The following is a 22364-nucleotide window of genomic DNA, read 5'->3' on the forward strand; positions in this document are numbered from 1 at the left end:
AGCTAGGTGTAGCTTCATAGCGCCTCTGTATTTGATCGTAAGTGAATTTTACGAAAGCATCGTACTGTTCGGCGAGTTTTGTAGTCAAAACATCATTATACTTTTCACGTATCTCATCTTCGCGCTCCTTAAGCATACGTTCGCATATTAATTGCACTTGCTTGAATGTAAAAAGTGCCTTTTCCGGATTACGTACCAAGCTTGGTGGGGTGTCTGGACGACGGGGGCTATCAGCACCCATTTCGGAACCACTCGATTCTGAGTCCTGTTGCATACCATCAATGGCAGATGAGGAAAACTGTAGTCGTTTACAGCGATGTAGTCGTTTGATTTCATCACGTATATCCTGAGCCATTTTATCTGATATATAAGAAAACGTATATAAAGTAAGTTTTAATATTCATTACAAAGACATTCAATTACCTGGAGATATTTTTGATAAATTCGCTTCTGTAAAAGGATTGGGTTGAGGTTCCTTATATTTTCGGCTGCCACTAGGGCTCTGCATATTGTCGTATAAAGAATTGGCAACTGAAGAAGTACGAGGTGGCGATGCCCCAGTAGGCTGTCCGATTGGATTACAACGTCTGCGTTTTGTGGGGCGTTGATTAAGCGCTTCCCAATCTAGTGTACGCTTTAATGTAGCACAAGCCATTTTGTACTATTAGTCTGAAGAGGACGTTGTGCCCAGTTGTTTTATTATTACTTTATTATGCTGATTTAATTTTACTGAATTCAGCTCTGCAATTAAAAAAGATAAGGGCCAAACGTTTTAATCAGCGTTACATGTAGTGACGAAAGAAAAAACAATTTATGAAAAAAGTATTTAATCATGGAGACGAAAAATACATCCGCAAAGGAATAATGTGTGAACAGCTTCAACTTTAATTAAAATTAGATTTGTTATTATTATTATAATGATCATAGTTTACAAATAAATTTTATAAACTACTTCTGGCTAGGGTACCTGGTTACTGAGACCATATGGTTCCCTGCAATTAAAAATATTGGTATGTAAGCTAATTGTATATGGTTTTAACTTAAAGGGTTATTAGTTTTAGCTGCAGTGTTAAGTAGTGTGGTAGTCTTGGGGTTTCAAGGCGTTATTAACAATGTTTATTGTTTCCGTTTTACCGCAGCAACATGTGTTCGGGAGTCAATACAGTGAAGCATGTCGCACATTGAATCAGGTTATTATCATTTCAATGATGAGAAATGATTAATAGCGTGGTTCCAACCCTCGTTTTTTCGATCGTAATACATTCATCCCTGGTAAAGTTTATATTGTAGTTTGGTCTCTTTATGTTCGGGTATGTGTGGCCGAAGAATTGTATATGAAATTCTCCCATTTTCTTGTTCTTCAACTTCTTGACAACTATAACTAACAGTGATTTCTTATTATACTTTTACTAGCAAGTGCCTGGCTTACGTTTTTACGCCGCAAAAGCTAAATTTATTGAATTTTTGCTGTTCGGGTAGGTATATTTACAAAAACAAAAACACACATACATATTTTATCTTTATTTTCTGCTAAGAATTTAATAATGTACTGCCCACTCTTGGATGAAAACACTTTTAAATTCGTTAACGTTATAAACAATTTGTTTATTAGCAACTTTGAAAGAATCCAAAACGCAAAGAGATAGCAATTCAAATAATATTAGGTACATAACAAATTTGGATTGTGGAACGTAAAAAATTGGCACAAACATTTAGGTACAGTTTCTTCGTTAATTAAAAACTTCCGGAAATAAAACATTCTGTTTAAATGGCATTTGGAATGAGAAAATATTGGTTTGCCCCAGTTCGTGACAGAGCAACATATAGTTGGCCGTGAGAAAATACCTCACTGCGAATGTCTACGCCAACATATTTTAAAGTTTGTGCTTGGGTCTTATTTTTGTAATTGGACTAGTGTGGAAGTAAAAGGTAGAACGGTGGGCGTCATTGGTATCCGCTTGATCATTCCTGTTTCGCCTTCTGCAGAGCCCGCTAAAATTATCGCTTGTATGATATTAGGCATAAACTGAGTGATTGTTAGCCGAGTGCCATTACATAAATTGGGAGACTTGAAATTCCGCAGAAGCATTATTGGCAAACCAATATTAAGACGTAGTTCATATGGTGGTAGCCAGGAGGGGCTGAGAGAATTAAGAAACTTCGTTGGATAATGAACAATCTGTTAATATTCTTTCACAAACAGCTTTATTAATTTCGTCTGCCGCTTAGTTCGTCGAAGTGACGATAGCCCGCTCATATAACCACTTCGAGTGCTTGTCTTGCAAGTTAGCAATATCTGGATATACGTTTTCAATAAGTTCATCAATTGTTTTGACGCAGGGTCCTACGATTTCTGGCATTGTTACATAACCAACGCAGGTTATGGACTTGCAGCCCTTGCCTATTTTCAGTATGAAATCTGCAAACTGATTAGAAGAGGAAGCTTCACAAATATTCACTTGCATATTGGCAGACAGTTCTAACGCTTGTACATTCGACCACATATCTGATTTCTTTATGCACACGTTGACAATATCTGCTCTTGTGCCCCTCGGAAGCACTGATAGAGTTTGCCTGAAGTCACCCATTGACGCCTGAGAAGTTCTTAAATATTTTAGTGATAAATCAATAGTATCGATGTGGCACTAATGAGACATTGTGTACGCGTCCCATATTATAAATGATGCTTTCTGAAGAACATCAGATGTGGGAAATTTTTTTAATCGAGCATGTACACTTTATGCATACTCTATTTAGCTATGGCTAATTTTTTAATAAAAATTTGTGCAGCTCATGGGTATTGTACGTTATTTCGCTCATGTTAGAGACGGAGCCTACGTCTGATCTACTGATTTAGGCAAACCGAAATCCTTTATACATTTCTCTCCATATGAAAAACCGAACTACATATTGTAATGTATTTTCTTGCAAATCCTCCTATTTGCAATCCTTTGCTAAGTTCGAATCACTAAACTGTTGAATAAATAACTCCAATTTGTAATAATGCAAAAATGGCCTTTATTAAAGTACTTCACAATAACACTTATACTTTGCAATTAGCTGGCTTAATAACCAAACTGATAGCTTAAATGAAACTGACTTTCAAAATAGTACTGCTATTGCTCGCTAGATATCGTCTTAATCGAAACTGCTTGACAACTCAAATCAAACTGAATTCCAGCGCCTCTACAATTGCCGCCTTTTATACTCTTTGATCTCAACCTTCGCATCTTCTAGGCGCTTCCAGAATCTACTAGTCCAGCAGCTCTCAAACTTCTCAGCTGTAACTACAATTGCACAATTTTATAGTTTTTCTCATTGCATACTTATAGGAGTATCTCAGATATATGCATGTGTTTGTGCATTGACTCTCCGCTGCTCGTATACGTACATGGTACATATATGTAGACGTAGTTATTGTTTCGTTTATGTAGATACATAATGATTGAATTATTGATGTGCATTCACGTCACTGCTTAGCATCGGCTTAGAGACGATAGCATCGCTCAGTGCTGCTAACATTCGTTACACTGCCCTCTTGATCGTCCCGATCAGACAAATCTCTCGATCTAAACGCTGCTAGCATCGCCAAATGTACCACTCTTCTATTTCGTGATTTCCCAATTGCTTGTATGCGGTAGATGACATCACTGATCGTCTTCACAACTCTGTACGGGCCTTCCCAACTGCACCGATATTTGGATGGACCACCTTTCCGCCGGTGAGGGTTGTATAGTAGTACCAAATCTCCCTCCCGGAAACCTTCCGAATTATTTTCCTTGTTGTACCTGTGTTCCATCTTACTACTCATTATTCTGGATCGTTCTCTCGCACTCTGTTGCTTGGCCAATGAAGAACTACCTTGTAGAGCTTGTTCTTGACGGATTGGCTTCACATACTCAGTATCGTTCCGACGTTTCCCAACAGAAGTGCGCGCTGGCTTGAAACCATCCTTGCACTCTTTCTGAAAAATTCTTTCAGTCATTTTAGTGCATCCATTAGGGTTTGTCGATGTCGGTCTTTTTCTCGCAAGTACTTTTAATTTCGCTTTATTTGGCACATTCGATCCATCAACCTTTCCTTTTAACTTTCGTGGCCTTTGTCGAGTCTTCTCCACCAGCACTCGCTTACTGCTGAACCCTTTTTCCAAACTGAAGTTAAGTGGCACATCTTGGTTCTCATAACGCACCACCCTTCTCTGCATATCGATCTTGATGTCATGGTCAACCAAGAAATCCACTCCCAATATAACTTCGTCAACAATCTCCGCCACAACGAATTTGTGTAAAACCATGACCTTCCCAATTAAGACTTCACAGATCACTTCTCCCCGGACTTACACTCGCCAGTGACCGTACGCAAACTCGCTCCAGGTAACGGTTTTACTCTCCTGTTGACCAAGTCAGATCGGATCAAGGAATGAGATGCGCCCGTATCTACAGTCAGTACACGCTCCTTGCCATCCACATTCCCTCTGACGGTAAGACTGCTTGATTTCCTTCCAATTTGCAAAACAGATATCACAGGACATTCAATAGCCGGGGCAAGTTTTCGTTCTTTACATCCGACACGCTCTTGCTCATTTCCTCCAGCTTTGAGTTTACGGTCACCCCCATTGTTGGAACTGTTAGGACCAAGGTCGCAATGACGTGCAATGTGACCGGACTTTCCGCATTTGAAGCATTTGATAACTTTTTCACTCAGCTTTTGCGATCCTTTCAGCGCCTCCAATATTGCGTCTACTCCCTCTGGCCTTTCTACTTCCACACGGCGTGCTTTGAAATTTGGCTTACACAGAAGCGACGCTGTTTCCTGAATCAGAGCTTGTGACACCGTTTTTGCGAATGTGGGTTTTGGGTTTGCATATGTCGCTCGCTTCGTTTCTACGTCCCGTATGCCGTTTATGAAACTCTGGATTTTTACCCTCTCGGTGTACTCCACGGGTGCGTCCGCATTTGCCAAATGAGCCAACCTTTCAACATCCGAAGCAAACTCTTGCAAAGTCTCATTCGCTTTTTGGTAACGGTTTTGCAACTCAATTTGGAATATCTGTTTTCTATGCTCGCTTCCATAACGTCGTTCTACAGCAGCCATCAATGCTTCATAATTGCTCAGCTCTCCTTGGGGAATCGTGTGTAGGATTTCCGCTGCTGGCCCCTTCAATGCCACGAACAGTGCAGCAACTTTATCTTCCGCGTTCCAGTTGTTCACTGCTGCGGTCTTCTCAAACTGTAGCTTGAAGACCTGGAAAGGAACAGAACCTTCAAAAGATGGAGTTTTTACCTTCGTATTACTCGCTGAAGCAGCCGGCTGATTAAGTTGCAATTACTGTATACGACCTCTCAACGCATCCACCTCTGCCTCGAATTTTTCTTCAAACTACGTTATTTTCTCGTCCATACGCGCTTCGAGTTTTGATGATATACGCGCCTTTTGCTCTTTCAGTTGTGTTTCCATCTTTGATGTAATCTGTGTCGACATTTCTGAAATACGTGTCTCATGTGATTCCAGCTGGGATGCCATATATGTCTTCTGCTCTTCCAGTTGAGATGACATTTGCGATGACATTTCTGAAATACGTGCCTCCTGTGCTTCAATCTTCGCTGTTATACGGCTCTCCTGCGATTCCAGCTGAGTTTCCATCTTGGATGTTATGCGTGTCTCTTGCGATTCCAGTTGGGATGCCATATATGTCTTTTGGCCTTCGAGCTGTGTAGAAATTTGTGTTTCCTGTGCTTCAATCTTCGATGTTATGCGTGTCTCCTGCGATTCCAACTGAGATGCCACTGTCGATGTTTGAGGTGTTATTGCAGCCAATATCATGTAAAAGTCTGCGATGTTTCGTTTTTCTCTTCAATTTTTGTTGTTGTTTCGTCCCCATCAGGATAAAAGACAAATTCGTCCACATCAATTCCTTGCGACTCCATTACCTCTCATAGCCGTGCTTGAAGTTCGATCTTATTGCCGGTTGTATTTAATCCACTGAATCAGAAAAACGCCTTTTTTATTTTATCGCCAACGTTTCGACCTTTTATTTTGGTCTTCTTCAGGGCCTAATGACAAAAAATATAAAACTTAGTATATAAGGCCTTGCATTGCAAAAGAGGGTTAATAATTATTAATTACATATACACACAAAAGTACATATATAACACAATTATTGAAATCACAGATTCTTACTCAAAATTACTGCGTTCTTCCTTGTCCAGTTGTTTTGTATAGATGTTTTGTTTTCTGCATTGTGCAGAAATGGTCATATATAAAATTTTTAAATTATAGGACTTATTTATAAATTTGAATAAAATTTAAAAGAAATAAGTAATAAAATGAACACAATGTAAAATTCAAACCACAAACTATATATATATGCGTATTTGACGTTTGTTGATATTTTGTCAGCCGGTTCGTGCTTGATGGACTATGTAGAGCAGCTGATGATTGTTGACATTGTTAGAAAATACACGTATAGATGTCGCTGATGTTTTTAGCTTCTACGCTTCTTTTATTAACACAGTTTTTATCAGCTTTAATAAATATTTCTTCTAATAGGATTCTTTTTCCCCAACTTTTCTCTCTAGCCAATACTTTAGTTCCTTCGAAGTCAAATCTATGTCCAAAAGTAATAGCGTGGAGGGCGAGTGCACTTTTTTCTGTTTCTTTCTTCTCAACAGTTTTTCTATGTTGATTTAGGCGTTTGTATAAATGTTGAGATGTAGTGCCTATGTAACTTTTTCTTCGCTGGCAGTCAATACAATCTATTTTGTATACAACGTTCTTTTCTTTATTTGTTGGTATTTTGTCTTTAATCTTGTTGTACATTTTCCCAACATTGTTTTTATTTTTGCACGCAAAACGGACGTTGGCAGTGAACTCTTTGAATTTGTTTGTAATACATTTTGTAATATAAGGGAAATATGAAATTGTCATAGTTTTAATTTCTGCTAATTGTTGTTGAGCGTTGGTGCTCGTTAATATTGGGTTGGTGTTTTTGTTGTTGATGGATATTTTATAATGATTTATTAATCTTGACACCAATTTTGGCGGATAATCGTTCGCTTTGAGGATGCCTTTTATAATTAATTTGTTCTTGTTGTGGTATTTTTCATCACTTAAGTTAAGAACTCTGTTTATTAACCCTTTTGCGGTGCTGATTTTTTGGGTTAATGGATGTATTGACCTATAATTCAAAATACGACCTGATGAGACTGGTTTACGGTACCAGTCCGTGTTAAAGGTTCCGTTCTGTGCGTTTCTGAAAATAACCATATCCAAGAATGGTAGCATATTTTGTTGTTCTTTTTCAAATGTGAACTCGATTCCTGGTTCTATGGCATTGAATATTTTTAAGACCGATGGAAGGATGTGTTCAGGTAGTAGTAGGTATAGGTCGTCTACGTATTTCTTAATTATGCTAATGTTGAATTCTAGTTCTTCTTTTACTCTCTGAATGGCTCGTTCTAAAACGTTGTCCATTAGAATTTCTACTAGAATACAGCTGATGGGTGATCCCATTGGGCAACCGAAATTATGTGCATAGAACTGTTCGTTAAATTGGAAATAGCTGTTTTTTGTGCAAAGAGTAATCATTTCGATAAATTCACTTTGCGAAAGATTTGTGATGGATTCAATTTCCCTCCACCTCTCGTTTAAGATTCTTAAAATAGAATCAACTGACGCATTTGTAAATAGGCTTTTTACATCAAATGATACTTGTATTTGGCCCGGTTCGTGTGTTTGTTGGGCGATGAATGCTTTAAATTCAAATGAATTGCATATGTGGAACTGCGATTTTGGTATTTTGGCTAGAATCGCTGTTGCATATTTCGACAGTGCTGTTGTTGGTCCATCATAGTCGGCGGAGATCGGTCTAAGTGGCATTGGAATTTCGTTTTTGTGGTGTTTTGGTGCGAAGTATATCCTTGGTGGGTTTGCGTTGTACGTTGTAAGTTTCCGTTTAGTTAGGGAGTCTATTTTACCTCTATTGAATAGGGTTTTTACAAACAGATTGTTTTTGATTTGTATTTTGTTTGTTGGGTCAGTTATGGCGTTGTATGTGTCAGTGTCGCTGAGCATCTCCTCTCCAAGTTTTAATAGGTCTTTTTTGTACATAAACACAGATTTATTTCCTTTATCCGATCTAGTGCATATTATTTCAGGATTGTTCTTAAAAAACTGTATGCAACTTTTTTCTTTTTGTAGTAGGAAGTTTTCTAAATTGGATTTTCTTGCTGTTGATTTGGCTTGTAATATTGTGCGTGTCACCGTTTGTCTGATTTCGTTTCTGTTTTGGGGATCTACGCAATTTTGCATAATGCACTCCACTTCTGCTATTATCTGTTTGGTTGGTAGCTTGTTAGGAGTTGTTGGCAGTCCAAAGTTTGGGCCTAAGCCCATTAAGAGCATAACGTCTTTTGGTAAATTTATAGTTGTTGCATTGTGTATAAAGCATGTTGTGTCAGATGTGATGTGTGTTTGTATTTGAGTTGATTCTAGCTTGTTGTACTTTGTGTTCAAGTTATTTATGGTTACTTCGTGTCTATTTTGATAGCTAATTTCTTGTGTTCGGAAAAAATCATTCGTGTTAGGTAAGCTTCTGGATTGGATAATTGATCTTAGATTATTGATTTGTTGTTCTAGTCGATTTATCTTCCAAAAGGAGATTTTTATTTCCAAGTTAAGTATTTTCCTTCGAAAATCTGAAATTAACTGGCCAATCTGTTTGTTGTATGGTGTGTCATCTTCCAAACTTTGGAAGGTGCAGCTTACGTTATTTATTATATGTTTTGGAATGATATTGTTTTTCCGACATTTGAGTAAAAAGAATTTCCGCGCCCTAAGTTTTGCTAATTTTATGTTGTTTGTTGCGAAAGCCTTAAATAAAGTTTTGGTTTCTTGGCCATATTGTATGCCAATCTTGTCAAAGAATGGATTTCGCTGTGTACCCGGCGTATTATTCATATTTTTGTACTACCGACTGTTTTCTTTATTTATTGTAAATTTGTTTTTTTGGTTTCGGGTTTACAGTCCAATGAATCAGAAAAACGCCTTTTTTATTTTATCGCCAACGTTTCGACCTTTTATTTTGGTCTTCTTCAGGGCCTAATGACAAAAAATATAAAACTTAGTATATAAGGCCTTGCATTGCAAAAGAGGGTTAATAATTATTAATTACATATACACACAAAAGTACATATATAACACAATTATTGAAATCACAGATTCTTACTCAAAATTACTGCGTTCTTCCTTGTCCAGTTGTTTTGTATAGATGTTTTGTTTTCTGCATTGTGCAGAAATGGTCATATATAAAATTTTTAAATTATAGGACTTATTTATAAATTTGAATAAAATTTAAAAGAAATAAGTAATAAAATGAACACAATGTAAAATTCAAACAACAAACTATATATATATGCGTATTTGACGTTTGTTGATATTTTGTCAGCCGGTTCGTGCTTGATGGACTATGTAGAGCAGCTGATGATTGTTGACATTGTTAGAAAATACACGTATAGATGTCGCTGATGTTTTTAGCTTCTACGCTTCTTTTATTAACACAGTTTTTATCAGCTTTAATAAATATTTCTTCTAATAGGATTCTTTTTCCCCAACTTTTCTCTCTAGCCAATACTTTAGTTCCTTCGAAGTCAAATCTATGTCCAAAAGTAATAGCGTGGAGGGCGAGTGCACTTTTTTCTGTTTCTTTCTTCTCAACAGTTTTTCTATGTTGATTTAGGCGTTTGTATAAATGTTGAGATGTAGTGCCTATGTAACTTTTTCTTCGCTGACAGTCAATACAATCTATTTTGTATACAACGTTCTTTTCTTTATTTGTTGGTATTTTGTCTTTAATCTTGTTGTACATTTTCCCAACATTGTTTTTATTTTTGTACGCAAAACGGACGTTGGCAGTGAACTCTTTGAATTTGTTTGTAATACATTTTGTAATATAAGGGAAATATGAAATTGTCATAGTTTTAATTTCTGCTAATTGTTGTTGAGCGTTGGTGCTCGTTAATATTGGGTCGGTGTTTTTGTTGTTGATGGATATTTTATAATGATTTATTAATCTTGACACCAATTTTGGCGGATAATCGTTCGCTTTGAGGATGCCTTTTATAATTAATTTGTTCTTGTTGTGGTATTTTTCATCACTTAAGTTAAGAACTCTGTTTATTAACCCTTTTGCGGTGCTGATTTTTTGGGTTAATGGATGTATTGACCTATAATTCAAAATACGACCTGATGAGACTGGTTTACGGTACCAGTCCGTGTTAAAGGTTCCGTTCTGTGCGTTTCTGAAAATAACCATATCCAAGAATGGTAGCATATTTTGTTGTTCTTTTTCAAATGTGAACTCGATTCCTGGTTCTATGGCATTGAATATTTTTAAGACCGATGGAAGGATGTGTTCAGGTAGTAGTAGGTATAGGTCGTCTACGTATTTCTTAATTATGCTAATGTTGAATTCTAGTTCTTCTTTTACTCTCTGAATGGCTCGTTCTAAAACGTTGTCCATTAGAATTTCTACTAGAATACAGCTGATGGGTGATCCCATTGGGCAACCGAAATTCTGTGCATAGAACTGTTCGTTAAATTGGAAATAGCTGTTTTTTGTGCAAAGAGTAATCATTTCGATAAATTCACTTTGCGAAAGATTTGTGATGGATTCAATTTCCCTCCACCTCTCGTTTAAGATTCTTAAAATAGAATCAACTGACGCATTTGTAAATAGGCTTTTTACATCAAATGATACTTGTATTTGGCCCGGTTCGTGTGTTTGTTGGGCGATGAATGCTTTAAATTCAAATGAATTGCATATGTGGAACTGCGATTTTGGTATTTTGGCTAGAATCGCTGTTGCATATCTCGACAGTGCTGTTGTTGGTCCATCATAGTCGGCGGAGATCGGTCTAAGTGGCATTGGAATTTCGTTTTTGTGGTGTTTTGGTGCGAAGTATATCCTTGGTGGGTTTGCGTTGTACGTTGTAAGTTTCCGTTTAGTTAGGGAGTCTATTTTACCTCTATTGAATAGGGTTTTTACAAACAGATTGTTTTTGATTTGTATTTTGTTTGTTGGGTCAGTTATGGCGTTGTATGTGTCAGTGTCGCTGAGCATCTCCTCTCCAAGTTTTAATAGGTCTTTTTTGTACATAAACACAGATTTATTTCCTTTATCCGATCTAGTGCATATTATTTCAGGATTGTTCTTAAAAAACTGTATGCAACTTTTTTCTTTTTGTAGTAGGAAGTTTTCTAAATTGGATTTTCTTGCTGTTGATTTGGCTTGTAATATTGTGCGTGTCACCGTTTGTCTGATTTCGTTTCTGTTTTGGGGATCTACGCAATTTTGCATAATGCACTCCACTTCTGCTATTATCTGTTTGGTTGGTAGCTTGTTAGGAGTTGTTGGCAGTCCAAAGTTTGGGCCTAAGCCCATTAAGAGCATAACGTCTTTTGGTAAATTTATAGTTGTTGCATTGTGTATAAAGCATGTTGTGTCAGATGTGATGTGTGTTTGTATTTGAGTTGATTCTAGCTTGTTGTACTTTGTGTTCAAGTTATTTATGGTTACTTCGTGTCTATTTTGATAGCTAATTTCTTGTGTTCGGAAAAAATCATTCGTGTTAGGTAAGCTTCTGGATTGGATAATTGATCTTAGATTATTGATTTGTTGTTCTAGTCGATTTATCTTCCAAAAGGAGATTTTTATTTCCAAGTTAAGTATTTTCCTTCGAAAATCTGAAATTAACTGGCCAATCTGTTTGTTGTATGGTGTGTCATCTTCCAAACTTTGGAAGGTGCAGCTTACGTTATTTATTATATGTTTTGGAATGATATTGTTTTTCCGACATTTGAGTAAAAAGAATTTCCGCGCCCTAAGTTTTGCTAATTTTATGTTGTTTGTTGCGAAAGCCTTAAATAAAGTTTTGGTTTCTTGGCCATATTGTATGCCAATCTTGTCAAAGAATGGATTTCGCTGTGTACCCGGCGTATTATTCATATTTTTGTACTACCGACTGTTTTCTTTATTTATTGTAAATTTGTTTTTTTGGTTTCGGGTTTACAGTCCAATGAATCAGAAAAACGCCTTTTTTATTTTATCGCCAACGTTTCGACCTTTTATTTTGGTCTTCTTCAGGGCCTAATGACAAAAAATATAAAACTTAGTATATAAGGCCTTGCATTGCAAAAGAGGGTTAATAATTATTAATTACATATACACACAAAAGTACATATATAACACAATTATTGAAATCACAGATTCTTACTCAAAATTACTGCGTTCTTCCTTGTCCAGTTGTTTTGTATAGATGTTTTGTTTTCTGCATTGTGCAGAAATGGTCATATATAAAATTTTTAAATTATAGGACTTATTTATAAATTTGAATAAAATTTAAAAGAAATAAGTAATAAAATGAACACAATGTAAAATTCAAACAACAAACTATATATATATGCGTATTTGACGTTTGTTGATATTTTGTCAGCCGGTTCGTGCTTGGTGGACTATGTAGAGCAGCTGATGATTGTTGACATTGTTAGAAAATACACGTATAGATGTCGCTGATGTTTTTAGCTTCTACGCTTCTTTTATTAACACAGTTTTTATCAGCTTTAATAAATATTTCTTCTAATAGGATTCTTTTTCCCCAACTTTTCTCTCTAGCCAATACTTTAGTTCCTTCGAAGTCAAATCTATGTCCAAAGGTAATAGCGTGGAGGGCGAGTGCACTTTTTTCTGTTTCTTTCTTCTCAACAGTTTTTCTATGTTGATTTAGGCGTTTGTATAAATGTTGAGATGTAGTGCCTATGTAACTTTTTCTTCGCTGGCAGTCAATACAATCTATTTTGTATACAACGTTCTTTTCTTTATTTGTTGGTATTTTGTCTTTAATCTTGTTGTACATTTTCCCAACATTGTTTTTATTTTTGTACGCAAAACGGACGTTGGCAGTGAACTCTTTGAATTTGTTTGTAATACATTTTGTAATATAAGGGAAATATGAAATTGTCATAGTTTTAATTTCTGCTAATTGTTGTTGAGCGTTGGTGCTCGTTAATATTGGGTCGGTGTTTTTGTTGTTGATGGATATTTTATAATGATTTATTAATCTTGACACCAATTTTGGCGGATAATCGTTCGCTTTGAGGATGCCTTTTATAATTAATTTGTTCTTGTTGTGGTATTTTTCATCACTTAAGTTAAGAACTCTGTTTATTAACCCTTTTGCGGTGCTGATTTTTTGGGTTAATGGATGTATTGACCTATAATTCAAAATACGACCTGATGAGACTGGTTTACGGTACCAGTCCGTGTTAAAGGTTCCGTTCTGTGCGTTTCTGAAAATAACCATATCCAAGAATGGTAGCATATTTTGTTGTTCTTTTTCAAATGTGAACTCGATTCCTGGTTCTATGGCATTGAATATTTTTAAGACCGATGGAAGGATGTGTTCAGGTAGTAGTAGGTATAGGTCGTCTACGTATTTCTTAATTATGCTAATGTTGAATTCTAGTTCTTCTTTTACTCTCTGAATGGCTCGTTCTAAAACGTTGTCCATTAGAATTTCTACTAGAATACAGCTGATGGGTGATCCCATTGGGCAACCGAAATTCTGTGCATAGAACTGTTCGTTAAATTGGAAATAGCTGTTTTTTGTGCAAAGAGTAATCATTTCGATAAATTCACTTTGCGAAAGATTTGTGATGGATTCAATTTCCCTCCACCTCTCGTTTAAGATTCTTAAAATAGAATCAACTGACGCATTTGTAAATAGGCTTTTTACATCAAATGATACTTGTATTTGGCCCGGTTCGTGTGTTTGTTGGGCGATGAATGCTTTAAATTCAAATGAATTGCATATGTGGAACTGCGATTTTGGTATTTTGGCTAGAATCGCTGTTGCATATTTCGACAGTGCTGTTGTTGGTCCATCATAGTCGGCGGAGATCGGTCTAAGTGGCATTGGAATTTCGTTTTTGTGGTGTTTTGGTGCGAAGTATATCCTTGGTGGGTTTGCGTTGTACGTTGTAAGTTTCCGTTTAGTTAGGGAGTCTATTTTACCTCTATTGAATAGGGTTTTTACAAACAGATTGTTTTTGATTTGTATTTTGTTTGTTGGGTCAGTTATGGCGTTGTATGTGTCAGTGTCGCTGAGCATCTCCTCTCCAAGTTTTAATAGGTCTTTTTTGTACATAAACACAGATTTATTTCCTTTATCCGATCTAGTGCATATTATTTCAGGATTGTTCTTAAAAAACTGTATGCAACTTTTTTCTTTTTGTAGTAGGAAGTTTTCTAAATTGGATTTTCTTGCTGTTGATTTGGCTTGTAATATTGTGCGTGTCACCGTTTGTCTGATTTCGTTTCTGTTTTGGGGATCTACGCAATTTTGCATAATGCACTCCACTTCTGCTATTATCTGTTTGGTTGGTAGCTTGTTAGGAGTTGTTGGCAGTCCAAAGTTTGGGCCTAAGCCCATTAAGAGCATAACGTCTTTTGGTAAATTTATAGTTGTTGCATTGTGTATAAAGCATGTTGTGTCAGATGTGATGTGTGTTTGTATTTGAGTTGATTCTAGCTTGTTGTACTTTGTGTTCAAGTTATTTATGGTTACTTCGTGTCTATTTTGATAGCTAATTTCTTGTGTTCGGAAAAAATCATTCGTGTTAGGTAAGCTTCTGGATTGGATAATTGATCTTAGATTATTGATTTGTTGTTCTAGTCGATTTATCTTCCAAAAGGAGATTTTTATTTCCAAGTTAAGTATTTTCCTTCGAAAATCTGAAATTAACTGGCCAATCTGTTTGTTGTATGGTGTGTCATCTTCCAAACTTTGGAAGGTGCAGCTTACGTTATTTATTATATGTTTTGGAATGATATTGTTTTTCCGACATTTGAGTAAAAAGAATTTCCGCGCCCTAAGTTTTGCTAATTTTATGTTGTTTGTTGCGAAAGCCTTAAATAAAGTTTTGGTTTCTTGGCCATATTGTATGCCAATCTTGTCAAAGAATGGATTTCGCTGTGTACCCGGCGTATTATTCATATTTTTGTACTACCGACTGTTTTCTTTATTTATTGTAAATTTGTTTTTTTGGTTTCGGGTTTACAGTCCAATGAATCAGAAAAACGCCTTTTTTATTTTATCGCCAACGTTTCGACCTTTTATTTTGGTCTTCTTCAGGGCCTAATGACAAAAAATATAAAACTTAGTATATAAGGCCTTGCATTGCAAAAGAGGGTTAATAATTATTAATTACATATACACACAAAAGTACATATATAACACAATTATTGAAATCACAGATTCTTACTCAAAATTACTGCGTTCTTCCTTGTCCAGTTGTTTTGTATAGATGTTTTGTTTTCTGCATTGTGCAGAAATGGTCATATATAAAATTTTTAAATTATAGGACTTATTTATAAATTTGAATAAAATTTAAAAGAAATAAGTAATAAAATGAACACAATGTAAAATTCAAACAACAAACTATATATATATGCGTATTTGACGTTTGTTGATATTTTGTCAGCCGGTTCGTGCTTGATGGACTATGTAGAGCAGCTGATGATTGTTGACATTGTTAGAAAATACACGTATAGATGTCGCTGATGTTTTTAGCTTCTACGCTTCTTTTATTAACACAGTTTTTATCAGCTTTAATAAATATTTCTTCTAATAGGATTCTTTTTCCCCAACTTTTCTCTCTAGCCAATACTTTAGTTCCTTCGAAATCAAATCTATGTCCAAAGGTAATAGCGTGGAGGGCGAGTGCACTTTTTTCTGTTTCTTTCTTCTCAACAGTTTTTCTATGTTGATTTAGGCGTTTGTATAAATGTTGAGATGTAGTGCCTATGTAACTTTTTCTTCGCTGGCAGTCAATACAATCTATTTTGTATACAACGTTCTTTTCTTTATTTGTTGGTATTTTGTCTTTAATCTTGTTGTACATTTTCCCAACATTGTTTTTATTTTTGTACGCAAAACGGACGTTGGCAGTGAACTCTTTGAATTTGTTTGTAATATAAGGGAAATATGAAATTGTCATAGTTTTAATTTCTGCTAATTGTTGTTGAGCGTTGGTGCTCGTTAATATTGGGTCGGTGTTTTTGTTGTTGATGGATATTTTATAATGATTTATTAATCTTGACACCAATTTTGGCGGATAATCGTTCGCTTTGAGGATGCCTTTTATAATTAATTTGTTCTTGTTGTGGTATTTTTCATCACTTAAGTTAAGAACTCTGTTTATTAACCCTTTTGCGGTGCTGATTTTTTGGGTTAATGGATGTATTGACCTATAATTCAAAATACGACCTGATGAGACTGGTTTACGGTACCAGTCCGTGTTAAAGGTTCCGTTCTGTGCGTTTCTGAAAATAACCATATCCAAGAATGGTAGCATTATTTGTTGTTCTTTTTCAAATGTGAACTCGATTCCTGGTTCTATGGCATTGAATATTTTTAAGACCGATGGAAGGATGTGTTCAGGTAGTAGTAGGTATAGGTCGTCTACGTATTTCTTAATTATGCTAATGTTGAATTCTAGTTCTTCTTTTACTCTCTGAATGGCTCGTTCTAAAACGTTGTCCATTAGAATTTCTACTAGAATACAGCTGATGGGTGATCCCATTGGGCAACCGAAATTCTGTGCATAGAACTGTTCGTTAAATTGGAAATAGCTGTTTTTTGTGCAAAGAGTAATCATTTCGATAAATTCACTTTGCGAAAGATTTGTGATGGATTCAATTTCCCTCCACCTCTCGTTTAAGATTCTTAAAATAGAATCAACTGACGCATTTGTAAATAGGCTTTTTACATCAAATGATACTTGTATTTGGCCCGGTTCGTGTGTTTGTTGGGCGATGAATGCTTTAAATTCAAATGAATTGCATATGTGGAACTGCGATTTTGGTATTTTGGCTAGAATCGCTGTTGCATATTTCGACAGTGCTGTTGTTGGTCCATCATAGTCGGCGGAGATCGGTCTAAGTGGCATTGGAATTTCGTTTTTGTGGTGTTTTGGTGCGAAGTATATCCTTGGTGGGTTTGCGTTGTACGTTGTAAGTTTCCGTTTAGTTAGGGAGTCTATTTTACCTCTATTGAATAGGGTTTTTACAAACAGATTGTTTTTGATTTGTATTTTGTTTGTTGGGTCAGTTATGGCGTTGTATGTGTCAGTGTCGCTGAGCATCTCCTCTCCAAGTTTTAATAGGTCTTTTTTGTACATAAACACAGATTTATTTCCTTTATCCGATCTAGTGCATATTATTTCAGGATTGTTCTTAAAAAACTGTATGCAACTTTTTTCTTTTTGTAGTAGGAAGTTTTCTAAATTGGATTTTCTTGCTGTTGATTTGGCTTGTAATATTGTGCGTGTCACCGTTTGTCTGATTTCGTTTCTGTTTTGGGGATCTACGCAATTTTGCATAATGCACTCCACTTCTGCTATTATCTGTTTGGTTGGTAGCTTGTTAGGAGTTGTTGGCAGTCCAAAGTTTGGGCCTAAGCCCATTAAGAGCATAACGTCTTTTGGTAAATTTATAGTTGTTGCATTGTGTATAAAGCATGTTGTGTCAGATGTGATGTGTGTTTGTATTTGAGTTGATTCTAGCTTGTTGTACTTTGTGTTCAAGTTATTTATGGTTACTTCGTGTCTATTTTGATAGCTAATTTCTTGTGTTCGGAAAAAATCATTCGTGTTAGGTAAGCTTCTTGATTGGATAATTGATCTTAGATTATTGATTTGTTGTTCTAGTCGATTTATCTTCCAAAAGGAGATTTTTATTTCCAAGTTAAGTATTTTCCTTCGAAAATCTGAAATTAACTGGCCAATCTGTTTGTTGTATGGTGTGTCATCTTCCAAACTTTGGAAGGTGCAGCTTACGTTATTTATTATATGTTTTGGAATGATATTGTTTTTCCGACATTTGAGTAAAAAGAATTTCCGCGCCCTAAGTTTTGCTAATTTTATGTTTTTTGTTGCGAAAGCCTTAAATAAAGTTTTGGTTTCTTGGCCATATTGTATGCCAATCTTGTCAAAGAATGGATTTCGCTGTGTACCCGGCGTATTATTCATATTTTTGTACTACCGACTGTTTTCTTTATTTATTGTAAATTTGTTTTTTTGGTTTCGGGTTTACAGTCCAATGAATCAGAAAAACGCCTTTTTTATTTTATCGTCAACGTTTCGACCTTTTATTTTGGTCTTCTTCAGGGCCTAATGACAAAAAATATAAAACTTAGTATATAAGGCCTTGCATTGCAAAAGAGGGTTAATAATTATTAATTACATATACACACAAAAGTACATATATAACACAATTATTGAAATCACAGATTCTTACTCAAAATTACTGCGTTCTTCCTTGTCCAGTTGTTTTGTATAGATGTTTTGTTTTCTGCATTGTGCAGAAATGGTCATATATAAAATTTTTAAATTATAGGACTTATTTATAAATTTGAATAAAATTTAAAAGAAATAAGTAATAAAATGAACACAATGTAAAATTCAAACAACAAACTATATATATATGCGTATTTGACGTTTGTTGATATTTTGTCAGCCGGTTCGTGCTTGATGGACTATGTAGAGCAGCTGATGATTGTTGACATTGTTAGAAAATACACGTATAGATGTCGCTGATGTTTTTAGCTTCTACGCTTCTTTTATTAACACAGTTTTTATCAGCTTTAATAAATATTTCTTCTAATAGGATTCTTTTTCCCCAACTTTTCTCTCTAGCCAATACTTTACTTTACTTTTGAATTATAGGTCAATACATCCATTAACCCAAAAAATCAGCACCGCAAAAGGGTTAATAAACAGAGTTCTTAACTTAAGTGATGAAAAATACCACAACAAGAACAAATTAATTATAAAAGGCATCCTCAAAGCGAACGATTATCCGCCAAAATTGGTGTCAAGATTAATAAATCATTATAAAATATCCATCAACAACAAAAACACCGACCCAATATTAACGAGCACCAACGCTCAACAACAATTAGCAGAAATTAAAACTATGACATTTTCATATTTCCCTTATATTACAAAATGTATTACAAACAAATTCAAAGAGTTCACTGCCAACGTCCGTTTTGCGTACAAAAATAAAAACAATGTTGGGAAAATGTACAACAAGATTAAAGACAAAATACCAACAAATAAAGAAAAGAACGTTGTATACAAAATAGATTGTATTGACTGCCAGCGAAGAAAAAGTTACATAGGCACTACATCTCAACATTTATACAAACGCCTAAATCAACATAGAAAAACTGTTGAGAAGAAAGAAACAGAAAAAAGTGCACTCGCTCTCCACGCTATTACTTTTGGACATAGATTTGACTTCGAAGGAACTAAAGTATTGGCTAGAGAGAAAAGTTGGGGAAAAAGAATCCTATTAGAAGAAATATTTATTAAAGCTGATAAAAACTGTGTTAATAAAAGAAGCGTAGAAGCTAAAAACATCAGCGACATCTATACGTGTATTTTCTAACAATGTCAACAATCATCAGCTGCTCTACATAGTCCATCAAGCACGAACCGGCTGACAAAATATCAACAAACGTCAAATACGCATATATATATAGTTTGTTGTTTGAATTTTACATTGTGTTCATTTTATTACTTATTTCTTTTAAATTTTATTCAAATTTATAAATAAGTCCTATAATTTAAAAATTTTATATATGACCATTTCTGCACAATGCAGAAAACAAAACATCTATACAAAACAACTGGACAAGGAAGAACGCAGTAATTTTGAGTAAGAATCTGTGATTTCAATAATTGTGTTATATATGTACTTTTGTGTGTATATGTAATTAATAATTATTAACCCTCTTTTGCAATGCAAGGCCTTATATACTAAGTTTTATATTTTTTGTCATTAGGCCCTGAAGAAGACCAAAATAAAAGGTCGAAACGTTGGCGATAAAATAAAAAAGGCGTTTTTCTGATTCATTGGACTGTAAACCCGAAACCAAAAAAACAAATTTACAATAAATAAAGAAAACAGTCGGTAGTACAAAAATATGAATAATACGCCGGGTACACAGCGAAATCCATTCTTTGACAAGATTGGCATACAATATGGCCAAGAAACCAAAACTTTATTTAAGGCTTTCGCAACAAACAACATAAAATTAGCAAAACTTAGGGCGCGGAAATTCTTTTTACTCAAATGTCGGAAAAACAATATCATTCCAAAACATATAATAAATAACGTAAGCTGCACCTTCCAAAGTTTGGAAGATGACACACCATACAACAAACAGATTGGCCAGTTAATTTCAGATTTTCGAAGGAAAATACTTAACTTGGAAATAAAAATCTCCTTTTGGAAGATAAATCGACTAGAACAACAAATCAATAATCTAAGATCAATTATCCAATCCAGAAGCTTACCTAACACGAATGATTTTTTCCGAACACAAGAAATTAGCTATCAAAATAGACACGAAGTAACCATAAATAACTTGAACACAAAGTACAACAAGCTAGAATCAACTCAAATACAAACACACATCACATCTGACACAACATGCTTTATACACAATGCAACAACTATAAATTTACCAAAAGACGTTATGCTCTTAATGGGCTTAGGCCCAAACTTTGGACTGCCAACAACTCCTAACAAGCTACCAACCAAACAGATAATAGCAGAAGTGGAGTGCATTATGCAAAATTGCGTAGATCCTCAAAACAGAAACGAAATCAGACAAACGGTGACACGCACAATATTACAAGCCAAATCAACAGCAAGAAAATCCAATTTAGAAAACTTCCTACTACAAAAAGAAAAAAGTTGCATACAGTTTTTTAAGAACAATCCTGAAATAATATGCACTAGATCGGATAAAGGAAATAAATCTGTGTTTATGTACAAAAAAGACCTATTAAAACTTGGAGAGGAGATGCTCAGCGACACTGACACATACAACGCCATAACTGACCCAACAAACAAAATACAAATCAAAAACAATCTGTTTGTAAAAACCCTATTCAATAGAGGTAAAATAGACTCCCTAACTAAACGGAAACTTACAACGTACAACGCAAACCCACCAAGGATATACTTCGCACCAAAACACCACAAAAACGAAATTCCAATGCCACTTAGACCGATCTCCGCCGACTATGATGGACCAACAACAGCACTGTCGAAATATGCAACAGCGATTCTAGCCAAAATACCAAAATCGCAGTTCCACATATGCAATTCATTTGAATTTAAAGCATTCATCGCCCAACAAACACACGAACCGGGCCAAATACAAGTATCATTTGATGTAAAAAGCCTATTTACAAATGCGTCAGTTGATTCTATTTTAAGAATCTTAAACGAGAGGTGGAGGGAAATTGAATCCATCACAAATCTTTCGCAAAGTGAATTTATCGAAATGATTACTCTTTGCACAAAAAACAGCTATTTCCAATTTAACGAACAGTTCTATGCACAGAATTTCGGTTGCCCAATGGGATCACCCATCAGCTGTATTCTAGTAGAAATTCTAATGGACAACGTTTTAGAACGAGCCATTCAGAGAGTAAAAGAAGAACTAGAATTCAACATTAGCATAATTAAGAAATACGTAGACGACCTATACCTACTACTACCTGAACACATCCTTCCATCGGTCTTAAAAATATTCAATGCCATAGAACCAGGAATCGAGTTCACATTTGAAAAAGAACAACAAAATATGCTACCATTCTTTGATATGGTTATTTTCAGAAACGCACAGAACGGAACCTTTAACACGGACTGGTACCGTAAACCAGTCTCATCAGGTCGTATTTTGAATTATAGGTCAATACATCCATTAACCCAAAAAATCAGCACCGCAAAAGGGTTAATAAACAGAGTTCTTAACTTAAGTGATGAAAAATACCACAACAAGAACAAATTAATTATAAAAGGCATCCTCAAAGCGAACGATTATCCGCCAAAATTGGTGTCAAGATTAATAAATCATTATAAAATATCCATCAACAACAAAAACACCGACCCAATATTAACGAGCACCAACGCTCAACAACAATTAGCAGAAATTAAAACTATGACAATTTCATATTTCCCTTATATTACAAAATGTATTACAAACAAATTCAAAGAGTTCACTGCCAACGTCCGTTTTGCGTACAAAAATAAAAACAATGTTGGGAAAATGTACAACAAGATTAAAGACAAAATACCAACAAATAAAGAAAAGAACGTTGTATACAAAATAGATTGTATTGACTGCCAGCGAAGAAAAAGTTACATGGGCACTACATCTCAACATTTATACAAACGCCTAAATCAACATAGAAAAACTGTTGAGAAGAAAGAAACAGAAAAAAGTGCA

General features: G+C 35.2%; 4 protein-coding genes across 6 annotated transcripts in view; 1 reads left to right on the top strand and 3 right to left on the bottom strand.

The window, feature by feature from the left end:
- akirin overlaps positions 1-22364 on the bottom strand; it is a 281083-nt gene that overhangs the window by 151624 nt on the left and 107095 nt on the right. For both annotated transcript variants that reach the window (XM_067791516.1, XM_067791519.1), the window contains exons 2-3: positions 424-741; positions 1-360 (exon numbers count right to left, since the gene is read on the bottom strand). In XM_067791516.1, coding sequence (XP_067647617.1) covers positions 1-360; positions 424-655 — 592 coding nt within the window. In that variant the 5' untranslated portion in view covers positions 656-741. The remainder of the gene's footprint in view (positions 361-423; positions 742-22364) is intronic.
- Positions 8954-12495, bottom strand: LOC137233790 (uncharacterized). Of its 2 annotated transcripts, none has more exons than XR_010947564.1 (2): positions 9227-12495; positions 8954-9099 (listed from the first exon to the last, which is right to left on the bottom strand). XR_010947564.1 is itself a non-coding variant. In XM_067757159.1 (2 exons), the coding sequence occupies exon 2, from the start codon at positions 12002-12004 to the stop codon at positions 9497-9499; it is 2508 nt and encodes an 835-aa protein (XP_067613260.1). In that variant the 5' UTR covers positions 12005-12145; positions 12273-12495; the 3' UTR covers positions 8954-9496. The 2 variants fall into 2 exon arrangements, 1 of the variants encoding a protein (XP_067613260.1); XM_067757159.1 differs by having other exon boundaries at positions 8954-12145; positions 12273-12495.
- On the bottom strand, positions 12521-15711 carry LOC137233791 (uncharacterized). The gene is made up of 2 exons (XM_067757160.1): positions 15319-15711; positions 12521-15191 (listed from the first exon to the last, which is right to left on the bottom strand). Exon 2 carries the CDS (start codon positions 15048-15050, stop codon positions 12543-12545), a length of 2508 nt encoding a protein of 835 aa, XP_067613261.1. The 5' UTR covers positions 15051-15191; positions 15319-15711; the 3' UTR covers positions 12521-12542.
- On the top strand, positions 19346-22317 carry LOC137254275 (uncharacterized). Its single transcript, XM_067791956.1, has 3 exons — positions 19346-19777; positions 19905-21740; positions 22249-22317. The coding sequence occupies exons 2-3, from the start codon at positions 20046-20048 to the stop codon at positions 22315-22317; spliced, it is 1764 nt and encodes a 587-aa protein (XP_067648057.1). The 5' UTR covers positions 19346-19777; positions 19905-20045.

Source organism: Eurosta solidaginis, chromosome 5 (genome assembly GCF_040869045.1).
Source record: "Eurosta solidaginis isolate ZX-2024a chromosome 5, ASM4086904v1, whole genome shotgun sequence".
NCBI lineage: Eukaryota > Metazoa > Arthropoda > Insecta > Diptera > Tephritidae > Eurosta > Eurosta solidaginis.

What these genes read in the sequence shown, in the direction of transcription:
- LOC137233790 (XM_067757159.1), bottom strand. Translation starts at nt 12,004, where the DNA reads ATGAATAATACGCCGGGTACACAGCGAAATCCATTCTTTGACAAGATT.
- LOC137233791 (XM_067757160.1), bottom strand. Translation starts at nt 15,050, where the DNA reads ATGAATAATACGCCGGGTACACAGCGAAATCCATTCTTTGACAAGATT.
- LOC137254275 (XM_067791956.1), top strand. Translation starts at nt 20,046, where the DNA reads ATGAATAATACGCCGGGTACACAGCGAAATCCATTCTTTGACAAGATT. An exon ending in TGCTACCATTCTTTGATATG is followed by an intron (nt 21,741 to 22,248) that starts GTTATTTTCAGA and finishes TATACAAAATAG; the next exon opens with ATTGTATTGACTGCCAGCGA.